This window comes from Canis lupus, chromosome 30, assembly GCF_003254725.2.
Source record: "Canis lupus dingo isolate Sandy chromosome 30, ASM325472v2, whole genome shotgun sequence".
Classification (NCBI taxonomy): domain Eukaryota; kingdom Metazoa; phylum Chordata; class Mammalia; order Carnivora; family Canidae; genus Canis; species Canis lupus.
The window spans coordinates 7353449-7368376 of record NC_064272.1 but is presented as its reverse complement, the minus strand read 5'-3'; the positions used below and the strand labels follow the sequence as shown (position 1 = coordinate 7368376).

The following is a 14928-nucleotide window of genomic DNA, read 5'->3' as shown; positions in this document are numbered from 1 at the left end:
TCTCTCTCTCTCTCTGTATGACTATCATAACTAAATAAAAATAAAATAAAATAAAAATAAATAAATAAATAAATAAATAAAATCTTAAACAACAACAAAAAGCAATGACTGTAATATGGGGGCAGATATTAGGGGCTGCGGTCTGGGGGCCAGTTATTTGAGCCCAGACATAGCCACGCAAGGGTCTCGAGCATGTACCTGTGAGAGGCTGAGTAGTCATCGTCGAGAGAAATGGTTTGTACAGTTGCTCTTGTGTTTGTAGTTTAATAAAATAGACCCCATGGCTGCCAACAGGTGGGAATACTGAGTGAGCCTGACCTTGTTACAGGGAGAGGCTACGAAATGAATGTTTATTTATGATATCCGCAAACACAGGAAATGACTCGTTCAAATCAATGATAAAAGCTAACTGGGGGCACCTGGGTGGCTCAGTGATTGAGTGTCTGCCTTTGGCTTGGGTCGTGATCCTGGAGTCCCAGGATGGAGTACCACATCGGCCTCCCTGCATAGAGCCTGTGTCTCTGCCTCTCTCTCTGTCTCTCATGAATAAATAAAATATTTTTTTAAATTAAAAAAAAAAAAAAGCAAACAAAAGAAGCAGAAATGTAAGGCAGCAGATTGCCTGACGGTCCTTCACTAATGGGACAGCCAAGGCAGACGTGTCCCTCTGGCCATAAATCAATGTCGTGTTAAATACTACCAAGATACAGGATGCTAGTGCTAATATAAATACATAAAGGGTACTTAATCTTTTTATTTGACAGGTGAGGAAAATTAAAGTCTGGATAAGTTAGTGACTCGTCCAAGTGGATATATAACCAATAAGCAAGAAATTGCAAACTAATGCCATGCTCTAGCTAGCTTTCTGTCCTCAACATTAGGACTTTAAATAAGGGATTTTTGCCTTGATTACACTAAGAAAAGTCAGTCTCAGGAACTTCCACATGCCAGGGGTATCAATCACGGAAGGCTTCACCATGACAAACCACCAAGCGCTAAGAGGAAATGCACACCAGACGCACAATATACAAACACTAATGATTATTCATTCAAATCAGCTGGGTGCCAAATAACCCATGACGTGAGTTATGTATATGCCTACTCAGGTATTTCTAGCACAGAGGAGAAAATATTTTACTTTAAAATAACTGTTAACATCAGACTGTCTAGTCTTCCCTTCACAATCTGGGCTACTTTAACTACAAATCAAAAAAATCTATCATTCTAAATTGTATTCTTTTCTTAAAAAGTTCCAAGCTTTCTCTAAAATAGTGAAATCTAAAAGCATTCTCTCTCTCTTTTTTTTTTCCCAACAGCTAAGCCAAGATTCCAAACAGTACTTCAAAAGCACAATGAGCCACACAGAAGAACCCTGGAATTTGCTAATTTTCCGTGCCAATCCTTGGCATTTTTATGTTTCAAATCTAGTAACATTTTAAAGCATTTCATCTTTTGATATCCTCCCCCCCCCCCCCCCCCCCGCACTGTTCCCAGGACACAAGAGAATGAGCGGGAGAAGGTAATTAATTGAAAAAGAAGAAAAATGGTAATTAAAATCCAAGAGTGAAGACACCATAATGAAAGCATCAGAAATTTACCTGCTTTGTATGCTCTCCATCATCGAAGTCTTCTGGAAACTTAGGTGAAGTGGGCTAAAAGAATACAATATGCGAATCAGGAAGTGCTTGGCCATCTGCCACAGTGAAAGCATTTATTCCCCAGAGGTGAGAAAATCAAGTATGGAAATAAAACAAGGTAAGGCTCAAAGTGATACCTTCTTGAAACCCAATGCTTTTGTCCCAAGTAGACACGTGTTATTTTAATACAAATTTGACCCCAATGACAGCCGAGGTGATAGAAAGCACCTCATCTGAGGACAAAGTATTTCAAAATTGAATGGTTTCAGAGGAGGACAAAGTAGGACACACATGAAAGAGGCAAAAAACCCCCACGAAAGCACCAGCACAGAACAAAAGAAAAACATTTAATACCGAAACCTCTTCCTCCTGAAAAGCTCTTGCCTTTCTGGTAAATAAGATCTCCATCATAACATTAACTTGACCACTCAGTTTTTTGTTTTGTTTTGTTTACAGTTTAGATACTCATGAAATGAGGGAACAGACATGAATTTCAGACTAAAGTAAGGCACTTTCATCAAGGACATGATCCTCTAAGAGCATCATTCCAAGTCAAGGCAAGAGCATGGTCATCACTTCATTTATTTCCATCCTTTATCCACAGTCCATGCTGTAGTGGCAGTAAAATAATTCAAGTTTTTAAAAATATTGAAAAGAGTATTTTCAGTTATGGTGTAGAGGATTATAGCTTAGGAAAAAAAGAACTTGGGCATCTCTTGCTCATGAATATGCAAATCTAAGTCACCCTTACTCTCCACTTTCATCCGAAAGCCATCTGCAATGGGCATCCTTGGCCTCACACAGTTAATATTAGTCCCTTTTAGTTTAGGCAATAACTGAGGAGACAAGAATTAATCCTAAGAACACAGAGGGAAATTTCACTGGGAAAGGAAGTCAAGTGGCTGATTACCTTCCTCAGACCATTTTTAACTTCTGCTCGTGGGGATATTCTTTAGGCATCAACACCATGTCCACTTGGTTGGAATCTTCAATTTCTAGAACTAAATATCCATTATCCTTATAACCTATCCACACTATTCCAACTATATCTGCAAAATTTTGGGATCCCTCCTTTGTTTTAAAACCAAGAGTGGTGGTACTGCTGGGTGGCTCAGTTGGTTAAGTGCCTTGCTCTTGGTTTCAGATCAAGTTATCATCTCAAGGTCGTGGGATCGAGCCCCACATTGGGCTCCATGCTCAACTCAGTGTCTGCTTGAGATTCTTTCTCCTTTACCCTCTGCGCCTCCGGTTCATGCTCTCTCTCTCAAATAAATAATATATCTTTTAATAAATTAATTAATTAACTAATTAAAAAAAAAAACAAGAGTAGGGGCACCTGGGTGGCTTAGTTGGTTTAAGTGTCCGACTCTTGGTTTCTGCTTAGGACATGATCTCAGGGTTGTGAGATCAAGCCCTGTGTAAGGCTCCATACTGCACATAAAGATTCTTTCTCTCCCTCTCTCCTTGCCCCTCCCCTCATGTGCACTCGCATGCACACACACACTCTCTCTCTAAAATGAATAAATAAAATCTTTTTTTAAAAGATTTTATTTATTTATTCATGAGAGACACAGAGAGAGAGAGAAAGAGAGAGGCAGAGACACAGGCAGAAGGAGAAACAGGCTCCATGCAGGAAGCCTGACGCGGGACTCGATCCCGGGTCTCCAGGATCATGCCCTGGGCTGAAGGTGACGCTAAACTGCTGAGCCACCTGGGCTGCCCTGAATAAATAAAATCTTAAAAAAAAAGAAAAAGGAAAAAGAAATATAGGTAATAGTAAGACTGCCTCTTTTATATTATAAATACCAGAAAAATACCCTGCACTAAATTCTGATGTCCATGCTAAGATTTGGGTTTCTGGAAATTGAGGCATTAAAATATCTGATACATACATCTCTGAGTTGGTTGAGAACAAAGATCCTTTCTGAGGCCGTGACCATGGGGTGATAGGACATCTCAAAGAAGATAATTCCCAGGCTGAAGAGATCCACTTTCTAGGGAATAAAAGGAATTCTATTTAGATAGCCTTGACATGAATGTATCATTTAGCAGGGAATTACAGGATAAGCACTGTTAACTGGAAAAAAGTTTGCATAAGGGAAAAGAAAGCCACATTAGAAAAAAACTTGATTTTTTAAAAATCATAAATATAAAGTACAGATGATGAGATAAAATATTTGGCATGACTTCTCAACATTTTCTTGGAAAATTCATGGTCACTGGCTTAGCTATATACACAGACCTAGAAGATCACTGGCCAAACACTGAGTAATCATGAAAGAGTGAAGACAACTGAGATCTGTCAGAGGAATTTGCTTGTTTTGCTTTGCATCTTTACTAATCAACTCAAAAGCGAAATGCAGACCAAAATCTGCAGTTGATAGCAGAGGTCAACTACTGATTGCAAAGCCATACCAATGAAGACAGAAAACCAGCACAACAGAAAGATCATGTGACTAATCCTAACAGAACACAGAAGTGCAATTCAAGAAGAGCAAGGGCAAGTCGGTGCACAGTCCCAGGTAGGGAGCGGCCGGGAGAGGGGGGTGGTGATGATATGCAGGAGGCAGCATGCCTGATGGGCAGGTTCTACATGGCAAACGCATATAGGCACACAAGCCACTTTCAAGGGCAAGTCTTGCATGAATTTGGCCTCAAGGATTAGTAGGAGAGACTCAATCACCAGTGACCTTCCAAGTCAAAAGAAACCACATTTGCTGTGGCATTTCCTAAGCATTGGCTAAAGAACATGTGGAACATACAGAAAAGCACCAAGAAAAACAGCACTCACCATCCCACTGTTCAAGGATATATCCTACTGATATCCGACAGGGCACACCCTCCCTGCTGTTGTTTAAATGCATGCAACGCACACACTATAAAACTACCATACGTTTTGCAACTTTCATTCCCTTAAGATGGCGAGAATATTTTTCAGTAGTGTATCATTTTTCTAACAGGCTCCTAAAACATGATTTTCATGACATATTGAATTCAATTACATGGAAATCCCATTATTTATTTAACCATTTATCTTTAAACACTGTTATTTTTCACCATTTTAAATAATGCTGTGACAAGCCCCTTTTATAGTCAACTTTTTGGACGATGTTGTTTCCTCTGGGTAAATTTCAAAAGGGGGAAACTGGGATCCCTGGGTGGCGCAGCGGTTTGGCGCCTGCCTTTGGCCCGGGGCGCGGTCCTGGATACCCGGGATCGAATCCCATGTCAGGCTCCCGGTGCATGGAGCCTGCTTCTCCCTCTGCCTGTGTCTCTGCCTCTCTCTCTCTCACTGTGTGCCTATCATAAATAAATAAAAGTTAAAAAAAAAAGGGGGGGGGGGGGACTGCTGGGCTAAAGGGTTGATAGAGCCTCTGTGGATTTCATTACATTTTGCAAACTGAACTCAGAGAGGTGGTGCTAAAGGTGCCTTTGCACACCCACTGTGCTTGCATGCCCATCTCCCCTGACCCTCACTTCCGCTGGGTATTTGGTGGTCTGGATAATTCTTTATCACTGCCCAGCACTCCTTGTCAGAGCCAAAACCCAGGGCACCTGGGTGGCTCAATCTGTAAGCATCTGCTTTCGGCTCGGTCATGATCTCAGGGTCCTGGGATCAAGTCCCACATCAGGCTCCCTGTTCAGTGGGGAGTCTGCTTCTCCCTCTCCCTCTCCCTCTCCCTGCTGCTCCCTCTGCTTGTGCTCTCTGTGACAAATAAATAAACAACATTTTTAAAATAAAAACAAAACCCAGGCTTGGGTTTCACTGCAAGCTGAAAATGCACTCTGATGTGAACTGCCTAATAAAGTTTTGAAATTTAGCTCTATACTCTTGCCCTAAGTGGTCCCACTGGTCTCCTGCCTTTAAATCCCATCTGCGCACTGATGACTCTCAGTTTTACGCCGCTGATTCTGACCTTTCCTCTAAACCCAACTCCTGAGTCTCCAATAACCTACTGGACATCTCTTATTGGATCTGTCCTCAGGCCATTTCCAATTAACATGCCCCCCAAATGGAATTTTCCTGCTGTCCCCTCTCCATCTTGGGCAATAAGCCTGCTGCTCCCAGCTGCTCCAGCAGAACCCTGAGCACTGTTCTATCACCCTTCCTTTCCCCCACCCAGCAGCACCCCGTCGAGAACGCCTGGGTACTCCCCTCCACCGTGTGTCCTGTGAGCACACTTCTCCACCCGCTTCCAGCCAGCAGCCACTCCACCTGCCTCCTGCCAAGCCTTCAGCAGCAGCTGCAGTGACACTCCTGCTCAAGACCCTGCAGTGGGCTCCCCGAACACACTCTTCATCATGGTTAAGCTGGCCCTGCATCACTTGATCCTGGTCTTCCTTTCCGGCTTCATTTCATGCCTCTCTCCCCTGCTGCTCACTGGGCTGCAGCTGCATGGACGTGCTTCGGGATCGTCTCAAATGTGCCATGTGAGCGCTCACACAGAGTTCTCTATGCATGCTATTTTTTCTGCTTACCCTTTTCCCCTCTCCACTCTCAATGTATGTGGCTTGTCCCTTCTTTATCCTTAAAGCCATCCTCTTGGGGAAGCCTTCTCTGCTCAGTTTATCTGAAGATGATGCCTCCTATTGTTCTCTGGTCACTGGAGTCCATTTCTTTTCTTAATAATTTATGACTATTTGTTCACTTATCATCTTTTTCATCCATCAAAGGCTAAGGTCCCCAAGGGCTGGAATAAGACACCTGTCTTATTAGTCAACTATCCTGTTCTCTGTATTTCTGAGGCTTAGCCTAGGAGCAGGTAGGTGCAAATGCTCTTTGGATGGATGGACTATAAGGTCTTTAGCAGCAACACTGCCAGCTTCAGTGGAGTGGTTAACTCAACATACAAGTAGATATGTATCAAAGGAATGAATGTTCCTTTTTCAGTTGGTAACTTACCCCAAATACTGTGATCTTGATGCTCTTACTACTGTCTCACTCTTGAGACCTCTCCTCCCCAGAAAGCTTCCCCTTTACCTGGTTGTACGTGGGTCTGCTGCTTCCTTGGACCTCTGGGCTTACGTATAAAGCAGTACCAACCATCCCAGTCAAATGACCTGCATGGAAGAAAGCAGAGGGAAGGCTTTCTTTTTTATTTATTTATTTATTTATCTATTTATCTATCTATCTATCTATCTATCTATCTATTTATTTATTTATTTATTTATGGAAGGCTTTCTAATAAGACTTAGAGGTAAGGCAAATGTTTATTTATTTAAAAGAAAAAGTTGGTGGGGGGGGGAGGTTTCTTAAGAGTGAGGCATGATCTGTTAACTGTTCACTGCATTTGGAGGAAGCAGCAGCCTTCATTTCAGAGGGATTACCCGGAAGTCATGAATGGCCACAGACTATTCCACACAGGAGGTCTTTGCTGTTCCAGAGGGGCGGTGCAGATAGAAGACCCCAGACATCCCAGATCATGAGGTAACCTCACATTACCACATGGGGTCCAAATGTAACTGTCTATCCATGGGAGCCAATTATTCTAACTGAAGTTCTAATTTCTTGGCGTTTCGAGGAACAATTAATATAGTGAAGAAGGAGGGGGGAAGCATTTTCATGATTTTGTTAATCAGTGATTGTAATCTGATTTTTTTTTTTTTTTGTAATCTGATTTAGAATAAAATCTTTACAGATGAAAAACAGGTTTCAGGTATGAAATTTTTTACTGGATGGCACATTAAAATTTTCCTAAGAGAGCAGATCTTATGTTGAGTGTTCTTACCACAAAATTAAGTAATAGTAATTAAGAGGGCAGGAAGAAACTTGGAGTTATGGATATGTTTATAACATAGATCAAGGTGAGGGACACCTGGGAGGCTCAGTGGTTGAGCATCTGCCTTCGTCAGAGTGTGATCCCTCTGCCTGTGTCTCTGTCTTTCTCTCTGTGTCTCTCATGAATAAATACAATTTTTAAAACAAAACAAAGCAAAAAACATAGATCGAAGTGATAGTTTCATGGGTATATATGTATCTGATTTCCTCAGATGGTATGTTATATTTGCACAGCCTTTTGCATGTAAAAAGAGAAAGAGAGAGAGAGAGAGAGAGAATAAGGGAAGAAAATCTTGTGTTCTGTTTTTCAATACACTAATTAAATATACAGTCTTCTGGATTTACCTGAGGGGTCTGATTTAATCAAGTGATCTGCTGTATCATCTTGCTTGCCATCAGCCTAAAAAATATAAGCCAGCCAAATATCACTATTAAAATGTTCTATTATTCCACAGGAATGGAATGTTAGTAAATAAAGACTGAAAAATCACACACAGAAAGCAGAATAACTACACTGATGCTTTCCCTGTAATATATTTTTAGTTGACCTAGCCTGCTAACGCAGGGCTCCCTGGAAACCCCCTGAGATCAAGACAGAGAAGGAGGGCAGGTCACTGAGGAACTCCTTCTTTAAGGCAGAAAGCCCCCAAAGAGAAACCAATTTATTTTCACATTTGCAAATGCCAAAGCAAAATCTATTTCTGAGGAGGATTAAGGGTATACTGACAACAACCACAAGCCCACTTTTCTAACTTTCCCACTGTTGTTCCCTTATGTGGGTCAGTGTCTACTCCTCTTCCCTAGAGGCCAGTCACCAATTCTGTCCTGCTGTCACGGCAAGGACCTCCCAGGTGGCTGGCCCTGCTCCGCTGTCCGTGTGGCAGCACCATCTCACACACTACCCTTCTCCATTCTCCCGCTGTCACTCCACAGGATCCCATCACAGGCACCACCATCCACAACAGCGTCTCTAACATTCTCAACGGCATGTGCTGTTCCAGGTGCTTTATGGACTCTCATTTTATCCTGTCAACAAGTCTCAAGGTTTTAGCATGAGCCAGGTCGAGGAGATGACATAATGAGAGGTTAACTAACCTGCCCAAGGGCAGGTCACAAGGACATGGCAGGGAAAGGATTCTGGCCCTGGTCAGGAGGCCTCAGCAGCCTTCCGCTTTTATCTACTCACTATACTAACAGCTCCAGATAGGAGGTTAAATTATTCGGTTTGGGGAATCAAGATTGCCACCATCTGGCCCTTCCTTGGTCTTAGTACTCACTCTTCAAAATGCCCTGCTGTTCTGCTCAGGACCACACCGTCACTGGCCCCCTTCCATTTCCTCACTTTTCACTCTTAACATCACCTTCTAGTTTTGTCCCTATGATCATTCTTAACATCGATCCAAATCTCTGACCACCCTTATAATTAACTGCATGTCCTAGAGATTTTGTGCCTAATAACTCCGGCTTATAAGACGCTTTCCCTGGCACTTAAGGCCTTGCCACCCACAAGACTACCCAACTTTCCAACATCTTTACTGCTCCCCTAATGCTTCATAGTTTTAACCAACCAGACAACATGCAGGCCTCCAGATATGTCTGTTCAGCCCAGGCCTTTGCTTATGCTGTTCTCTCTCTGGGCCCCCCTACCCTAGTCTACCCTCAATCTCAGCCTGCTGTGCTCCCACCCATCCTTTAAGGCCATCTGATATGCTCCTTTCTTTATACTGCCTTTCTGGGTCCTCATAACTATATGTAAATTTTCTCTTTCCTTTTGTGTATAGCACTATTTCTCTCACTTCACATTATTTTAGCTTGGCATGTTAAACAACTACTCAATAATGCTGTGAAGAACAAATACCTTCTGAATTACATGATATCTAGGACTGGTTCTTCTGGTGTTCCATGTGTTTTTTGAGCTTTATTTCCTTAAACTAACTAAAAGCCCCTAAAAGGTATGGCATCTAGCCTAGTACCTGGCATGGTAGACCAAACTACCAAATTATTTCATAAACTCTTATATGCCTTTGCTATATATCATCCACAAACCAATAATTTTATGTCTCCCAAATGGAACATCCTCACTAAAATGTATTCACCCTTTCAAAACCTAGAGGATCATTTGTAGTTCGCCCCTTAAGAGTTGCAGAATTTCCTGAGGATTACAGAGCAGAGTTCAATCAACTCATAATCACGAAGACAGGATAAAAAAGGCACACAGGTCCATTTTTCAGGCACAGTTTAATCTGAAATATACTCACAGTGAAGGCAAGATGGTCTGTCGCTAAACCAAAATCACCTATTTTTACATGGTCATCAGAATCCAAAAAGATGTTGACAGGCTTCAAATCCCGGTGAATCATTCCCTGAAGGAAGAGAGCAAAGAACTGTTTCCCAAGCACAGTTTATAGTTTACCTGTTTCCTAATTTCAAAGGCCAACCTAATGATGAGAAGCAGCTGAGGTCCTCTCCCTCAGACTACACTGGTCCAGGCTGTCTGGTCTCTGCACTGTCTCCCAACTGTCCTGCCATGACCTTGCCATCATCTCCCAGTCTACCTGGTGGTGGTCCTGGATGAGGTCAAATTCTACTGGTTGCCTGGGGCATCCAAAGCCCCCTCCCACCAGGTTCCCAAACTCTCTCTGTGGTATCACAAAACCCTGCTGCATATCTGGCTGGGGAGACACACACTATTTCCATGCCTTCTTCTATTCTTCTCTTCACATTATTTTCCCTGCCTCAAAAATTCTTGTTTTCTCCACTTATTTGAACTGTGCTAACACTTCCAAGTGCCAACTCACCTATGAAGCCTTTGACAGTGATTCTAATTCAACTTGTATCCCCAGCACACACGTAAGTGCTCAATTATTAGCTGTTATGTGACCTTGGCTTTCTCTCCTACCTACTGGCATCCATAGGATGTTCACTGTTTCAGGTAATAAAACGTAGGAAATAATTAAAATGTAATAAAAACATCTTACTATATGATCTCTTCACTATTATATGAAGGTAAATTTTGGCTCCTTCAAAAAAGAACAAGAATGGGATTTGCTATACCCTCGTGCCTGGCAGCATTTCTAGGTGTAGCACAGCATCAGACACCCAGCAGATGATTAGCAGATGCTGAGCAAATGAGATGTAGAGGAAGAGAGCACGCGGGGCATGGTTCTAGGACCCTGGGTGATATCACTGTAACAGTTCTAATGGCCATGATTAGAATTCATTTTTACTTCTGATCCTGCAAATCTCACTCCATCAAATCATTTATAAATTAGACATATGTAAATCACAGTTCTGGTTTTTTAGTATAACTATAGTACAGTATAAACATTTTAAGGTTAAAGAAAATTGAGGCAAAGGGGAAAAAACATGTTTACACTGCCTAATCCATTAGACAATCCCATTTTTAAAATGTAAGCAGTGCTTCATCCTGAAGCCAGGTCCATTAGCATTTACAGTGTCGTGACAATTTCTAGCTTTCTAAAATAACATTCTCTACTAGATAGTGAGCTATGGTTCTCAGTCTCATCTCTACCCTTGCTAGATGACTTTCTAGTTTCTCCATGTTCCTAGGAAGGACAGCACTAGGCCAATTAGAATCAAATAACTGGGCCTATATTAATCACACTCACTTTATTCTAAACAACTCAAGGAATCATCCTTGCATTCTATGCGTGTTGCAATATTTCTGCTTAACCCAGAGGTTGAGAACTCTTTTTCTAAAGGGCTAGGTAAGTATTTTATACTTTATGGGCCATACATTCTCTGTCACAACCCCATGGTTGTGGCACAAACACAGCAATAGGCGATATGTAAATAAATACGCATGGCCCTGTTCCAAAAAAACTTTATTTGTGGACACTAAAATTTGAATTTCATAGAATTTTCATGTGTCATGAAATGATCTTTTGATTTTTTTTTTGATCTTTTGATTTTTTTTACAATCCTTTAAACATGTAAAAGCTGGGCACCTGGGTGTTCAGTCGGTTAAGTATCTGACTCTTGATCTCAGCTCAGGTCTTGACCTCAGGATTGTGAGTTCAAGCCCTGCACTGGGCTCCACACTGGGTGTGGAGCCTACTCAAAAAGCAAGACAAAATGTAAAGGCCATTCTTACCTCACGGGTCGAATAAGAGCAGGTAAAGTTTAGATTTGACACCATGGCCACAGTTTGCTGACCCCTGTCCTAACCTTCAATTTTTCTTTAAACTTTGATACTTCTATTCTTCTTTTATACTTTACACAATCTTCTGTCATGTCTAACCTATAAAAATAGATTTCAACGTACCCATAATTTTCCCTGTTTCTGTTTTTTGCCAATCTCACAGTATTTTTTTTATCATAAGTTTCACAAAAACATTCAGTTTTCAGGTATGAACTGTTATAACGCTTACTTTTTCATGGATATAAGCTAATCCATCCAGAATCTCTCGAAAAAGCCTCCAGAGTCTGATGGTATCTTGATATAGCCCCTGGTCAATGGTGTCACGCAAAGTACTCTTCTCACAGTACTCCATCTGGGGACAAGAACAAACCAGGTAGCATTTGAAGGCATAGGGTTTCAATTAACGAGGACAATGGCAATTAATGTGATCCTCCATTTTTTTTTTTTTTTTTTATTTTTTTTGATCCTCCATTTTAAAACAAGTGCTCTGGATTTTAAGTAGTTAAAGGAAAGGCTTACATTTTTTTAATGGAGAAAAGAAACCAACAGTATTTTAAAAAATTGGGGGGAAAGAGGCATTATCTCAACACCCCAACATAACCATTTTAATTTTTCCTATTATTGTTCACTAAAAAATAAGACTTGTCTAAAAATCCCTGTCATAAATAATTTCATTACTTTTCGTATAATGAAAAAAACTCAGCATTGAGTAAAAGTTTGTTTTACACGATTGTTTCCAAATTCTACTATCTAAGAAAGGCTAATTAAAACTCCAATGTCATTAGCCTTTCTCATTTGTCCTTTGAATTAGCAACAATGACCTTCAAGTCTAGAGCAAAATATTGTAAATATCAAAACATTCCGGACACAGTTCTTTCTCACCCGATTCTCAAATATTAATATATCAGAAAACAATGCAGTATCATTTAAATCTTAGATCAACATGTAGCATTTGATTTTGAAACTGGCCTATTCAAACCAGAGCCAGAATTGACATTTCTCATGAAGAAGGGTTTTGCTGTTTTTAAAGAGAGGAACATCCCCTCATGCTCTGCATAACCACCCACAGATTCTGACTCATCCTCCAGTCCCCACGAGGGCCTGTGACTCCCAGACTGTGATCCTACCACACCTCTGGACATACCTCTCCTATGTACTTCTGATTCCTAACTGTCTAGAGACTGATGCCACGGAGTCCATACACAGTGAGGGGTTTAGGGGACAAATGCTTTATCATGTATGCGAGTTGTACCACAAAGGTTATGACATTACTTAAAACTAGCTCTAAGTGCAGGAAAACAACCGCCTAATTAATCTCTTTTGAAACACTATCCTTGGGGCACCTGGGTGGCTTAGTCGGTTAAGCGTCTACCTTCTGCTCAGGTCATGATCCTGGGGTCCTGGATCTGCTCAGGTCATGATCCTGGAGCCCTACATTGGGCTCCCTGCTCAGCGGCGAGTCTGCTTCTCCCTCTCCCTCTGTACCCCCTGCTCCGTGCTCTCTCAAATAAATAAACAAAATTTGAAAAAAAGAATTGAAACACTATACTTGTCTGAGGCTTCACTTCTGGCACATAGTACTGCATCTCACACTTAATGATGTGATGAAAATACTAATAATGACACCCATGGCTTTATTCGCTTGAGGGGAGGAGCAGAGTGTTCCTCGATGGTCTGTGATCTTCCCCCTATGGGCAGAGTTCACCATGTCCAGGACTCTGTCCCTCAGGCATATGAGCAGGCTTCCTTTCAGGAAAGCCCCATTGGAACTGGTTTGCCTATGCTTTCTGTCACCCAGAGGTTCCAGGACAACTTCAGGTACTTTGCCTAAAGCTATGTTGGTATTTCTTCTGCACATGCAAGGATGCAGAGGCATCGCACTTACCTGTCCCGATGCAACTTGGTAGACAAAGTGGAATGTCTGTAATGTGCACAGTATAGCGTTTACAGAACTCAGATATGGTTCTAATTACCTTAAAGATGTTATTTCTCTTATTCTTCACATGTCACTGGGATAGCTAGATAGGCACAGAATGTGGGAGAAACTTGTCTGAGCTCACACAGCTGTGACTGGGGGATCTAGGATGAGAACTGGTACAGCCCTAGGCCATCTCCTGCTACAGTACAGAAAACACGGGTTCAAGGCTAGGGGGAATGGCCTCTATGCTGTAATCCTCTCCAGTCAATTAATCTTTGGCAGTGCCGGCGAGCTCCCTTCGCCCACTGTTTTGCTTTAGCCTTCAGAAGCACACCCACCAGCAACCACTGGGAGCTGCTGTGTTGCCAAGATGCACTCGTGCCAGGGCCTCACCTGGATATACAGGTAGTGCACAGCTTCAGTGGTTGTCGATGGCTCACTTTCATGGCAACTGTTCTTCCCATTGCAGTCTTCTTCCTAATCCAAGAGGAACACGTGAGAACTAAAAAAATGGGAGCTGAAATGGAACATGATCATCACCATCCTCAAGTCATTTGTGCCCACCTCCACCACACATGGACATCCAGTTTCCTTAGAGGGGAGGCCTCAGCAGAACGCTACCTCTGTCCTTCAGATGCTTCCAGTATCTAAAAGGCAATTGTGCTGTTACCAGAATCTACTCTGTAGTTCACAGGCAAGTCACTATATAATAATGATGCGGGAAATAGGAAATAGATATTACAGTTGTGCGATCTACAGAAAGATTCCAAGTCTAGTTGATTCATTCTCACCACAGAGATCTTTCTATGGCTGAGAATGGCAGAATGTATACAAGCTGATATTTTAAGGTTTCAGATTTAATGGAAAGCCCTTCTTCAGAAACAGAAGATGAGAGATCAATCTTTAGCCAAAACATCTTAAATATGAAACTACCAAAAGGCACACTGTGGGCTATGCTACCTGCCACTTCCTGTGACTATGCTACCTGCCACTGCCTGTGACTGATCCTGCAGACTGCCTTCTCCACAGGGCTAGTCTATTCTTCCCCTACAGCTAGTTTTGTAATCCATGTCCCTTTTATTAAAGGGGTCTTTTATTCTTCCAATAAATGTATTGAAATACTCCCCCTCGCCAATACCACCCAGGGGAAAAGCACCAACTGAGGAAAAAGCATGAAACAGCATGAGATGGTTTCTGCTTTACAGTTTGTGGAAGCATTTTTCAACATTTTTCCTTTATCAAAGAAAACAAAGGCACTTCTGTTCTGCAAATAATCAAGCTGGACTCTTGAATCATTTACATACCCTGGGGATCATCTGTAGAAAACCGTTAATCTCTTGGAGGTTTCTACTCATCAATAGAATGCCCGTGGGATGTTGCCCTTAACTGAGCAAAACCAGGATTATAAATTTGGTGCTCCCATAATAATTAA

At 41.8% G+C, this 14928-nt stretch overlaps 1 protein-coding gene across 6 annotated transcripts in view; it reads right to left on the bottom strand.

The window, feature by feature from the left end:
- Positions 1-14928, bottom strand: part of EIF2AK4 (eukaryotic translation initiation factor 2 alpha kinase 4) — a 103078-nt gene that overhangs the window by 36893 nt on the left and 51257 nt on the right. For all 6 annotated transcript variants that reach the window (XR_007407431.1, XM_025473228.3, XM_025473226.2 and 3 more), the window contains 7 exons: positions 13890-13973; positions 11808-11930; positions 9675-9779; positions 7762-7816; positions 6619-6698; positions 3530-3631; positions 1599-1652 (listed from right to left, as the gene is read on the bottom strand). Coding sequence is in view for 5 of the 6 variants with exons in the window: in XM_025473228.3 (XP_025329013.1) it covers positions 1599-1652; positions 3530-3631; positions 6619-6698; positions 7762-7816; positions 9675-9779; positions 11808-11930; positions 13890-13973 (603 nt within the window). In the remaining variant the exon portion in view is untranslated. The remainder of the gene's footprint in view (positions 1-1598; positions 1653-3529; positions 3632-6618; positions 6699-7761; positions 7817-9674; positions 9780-11807; positions 11931-13889; positions 13974-14928) is intronic.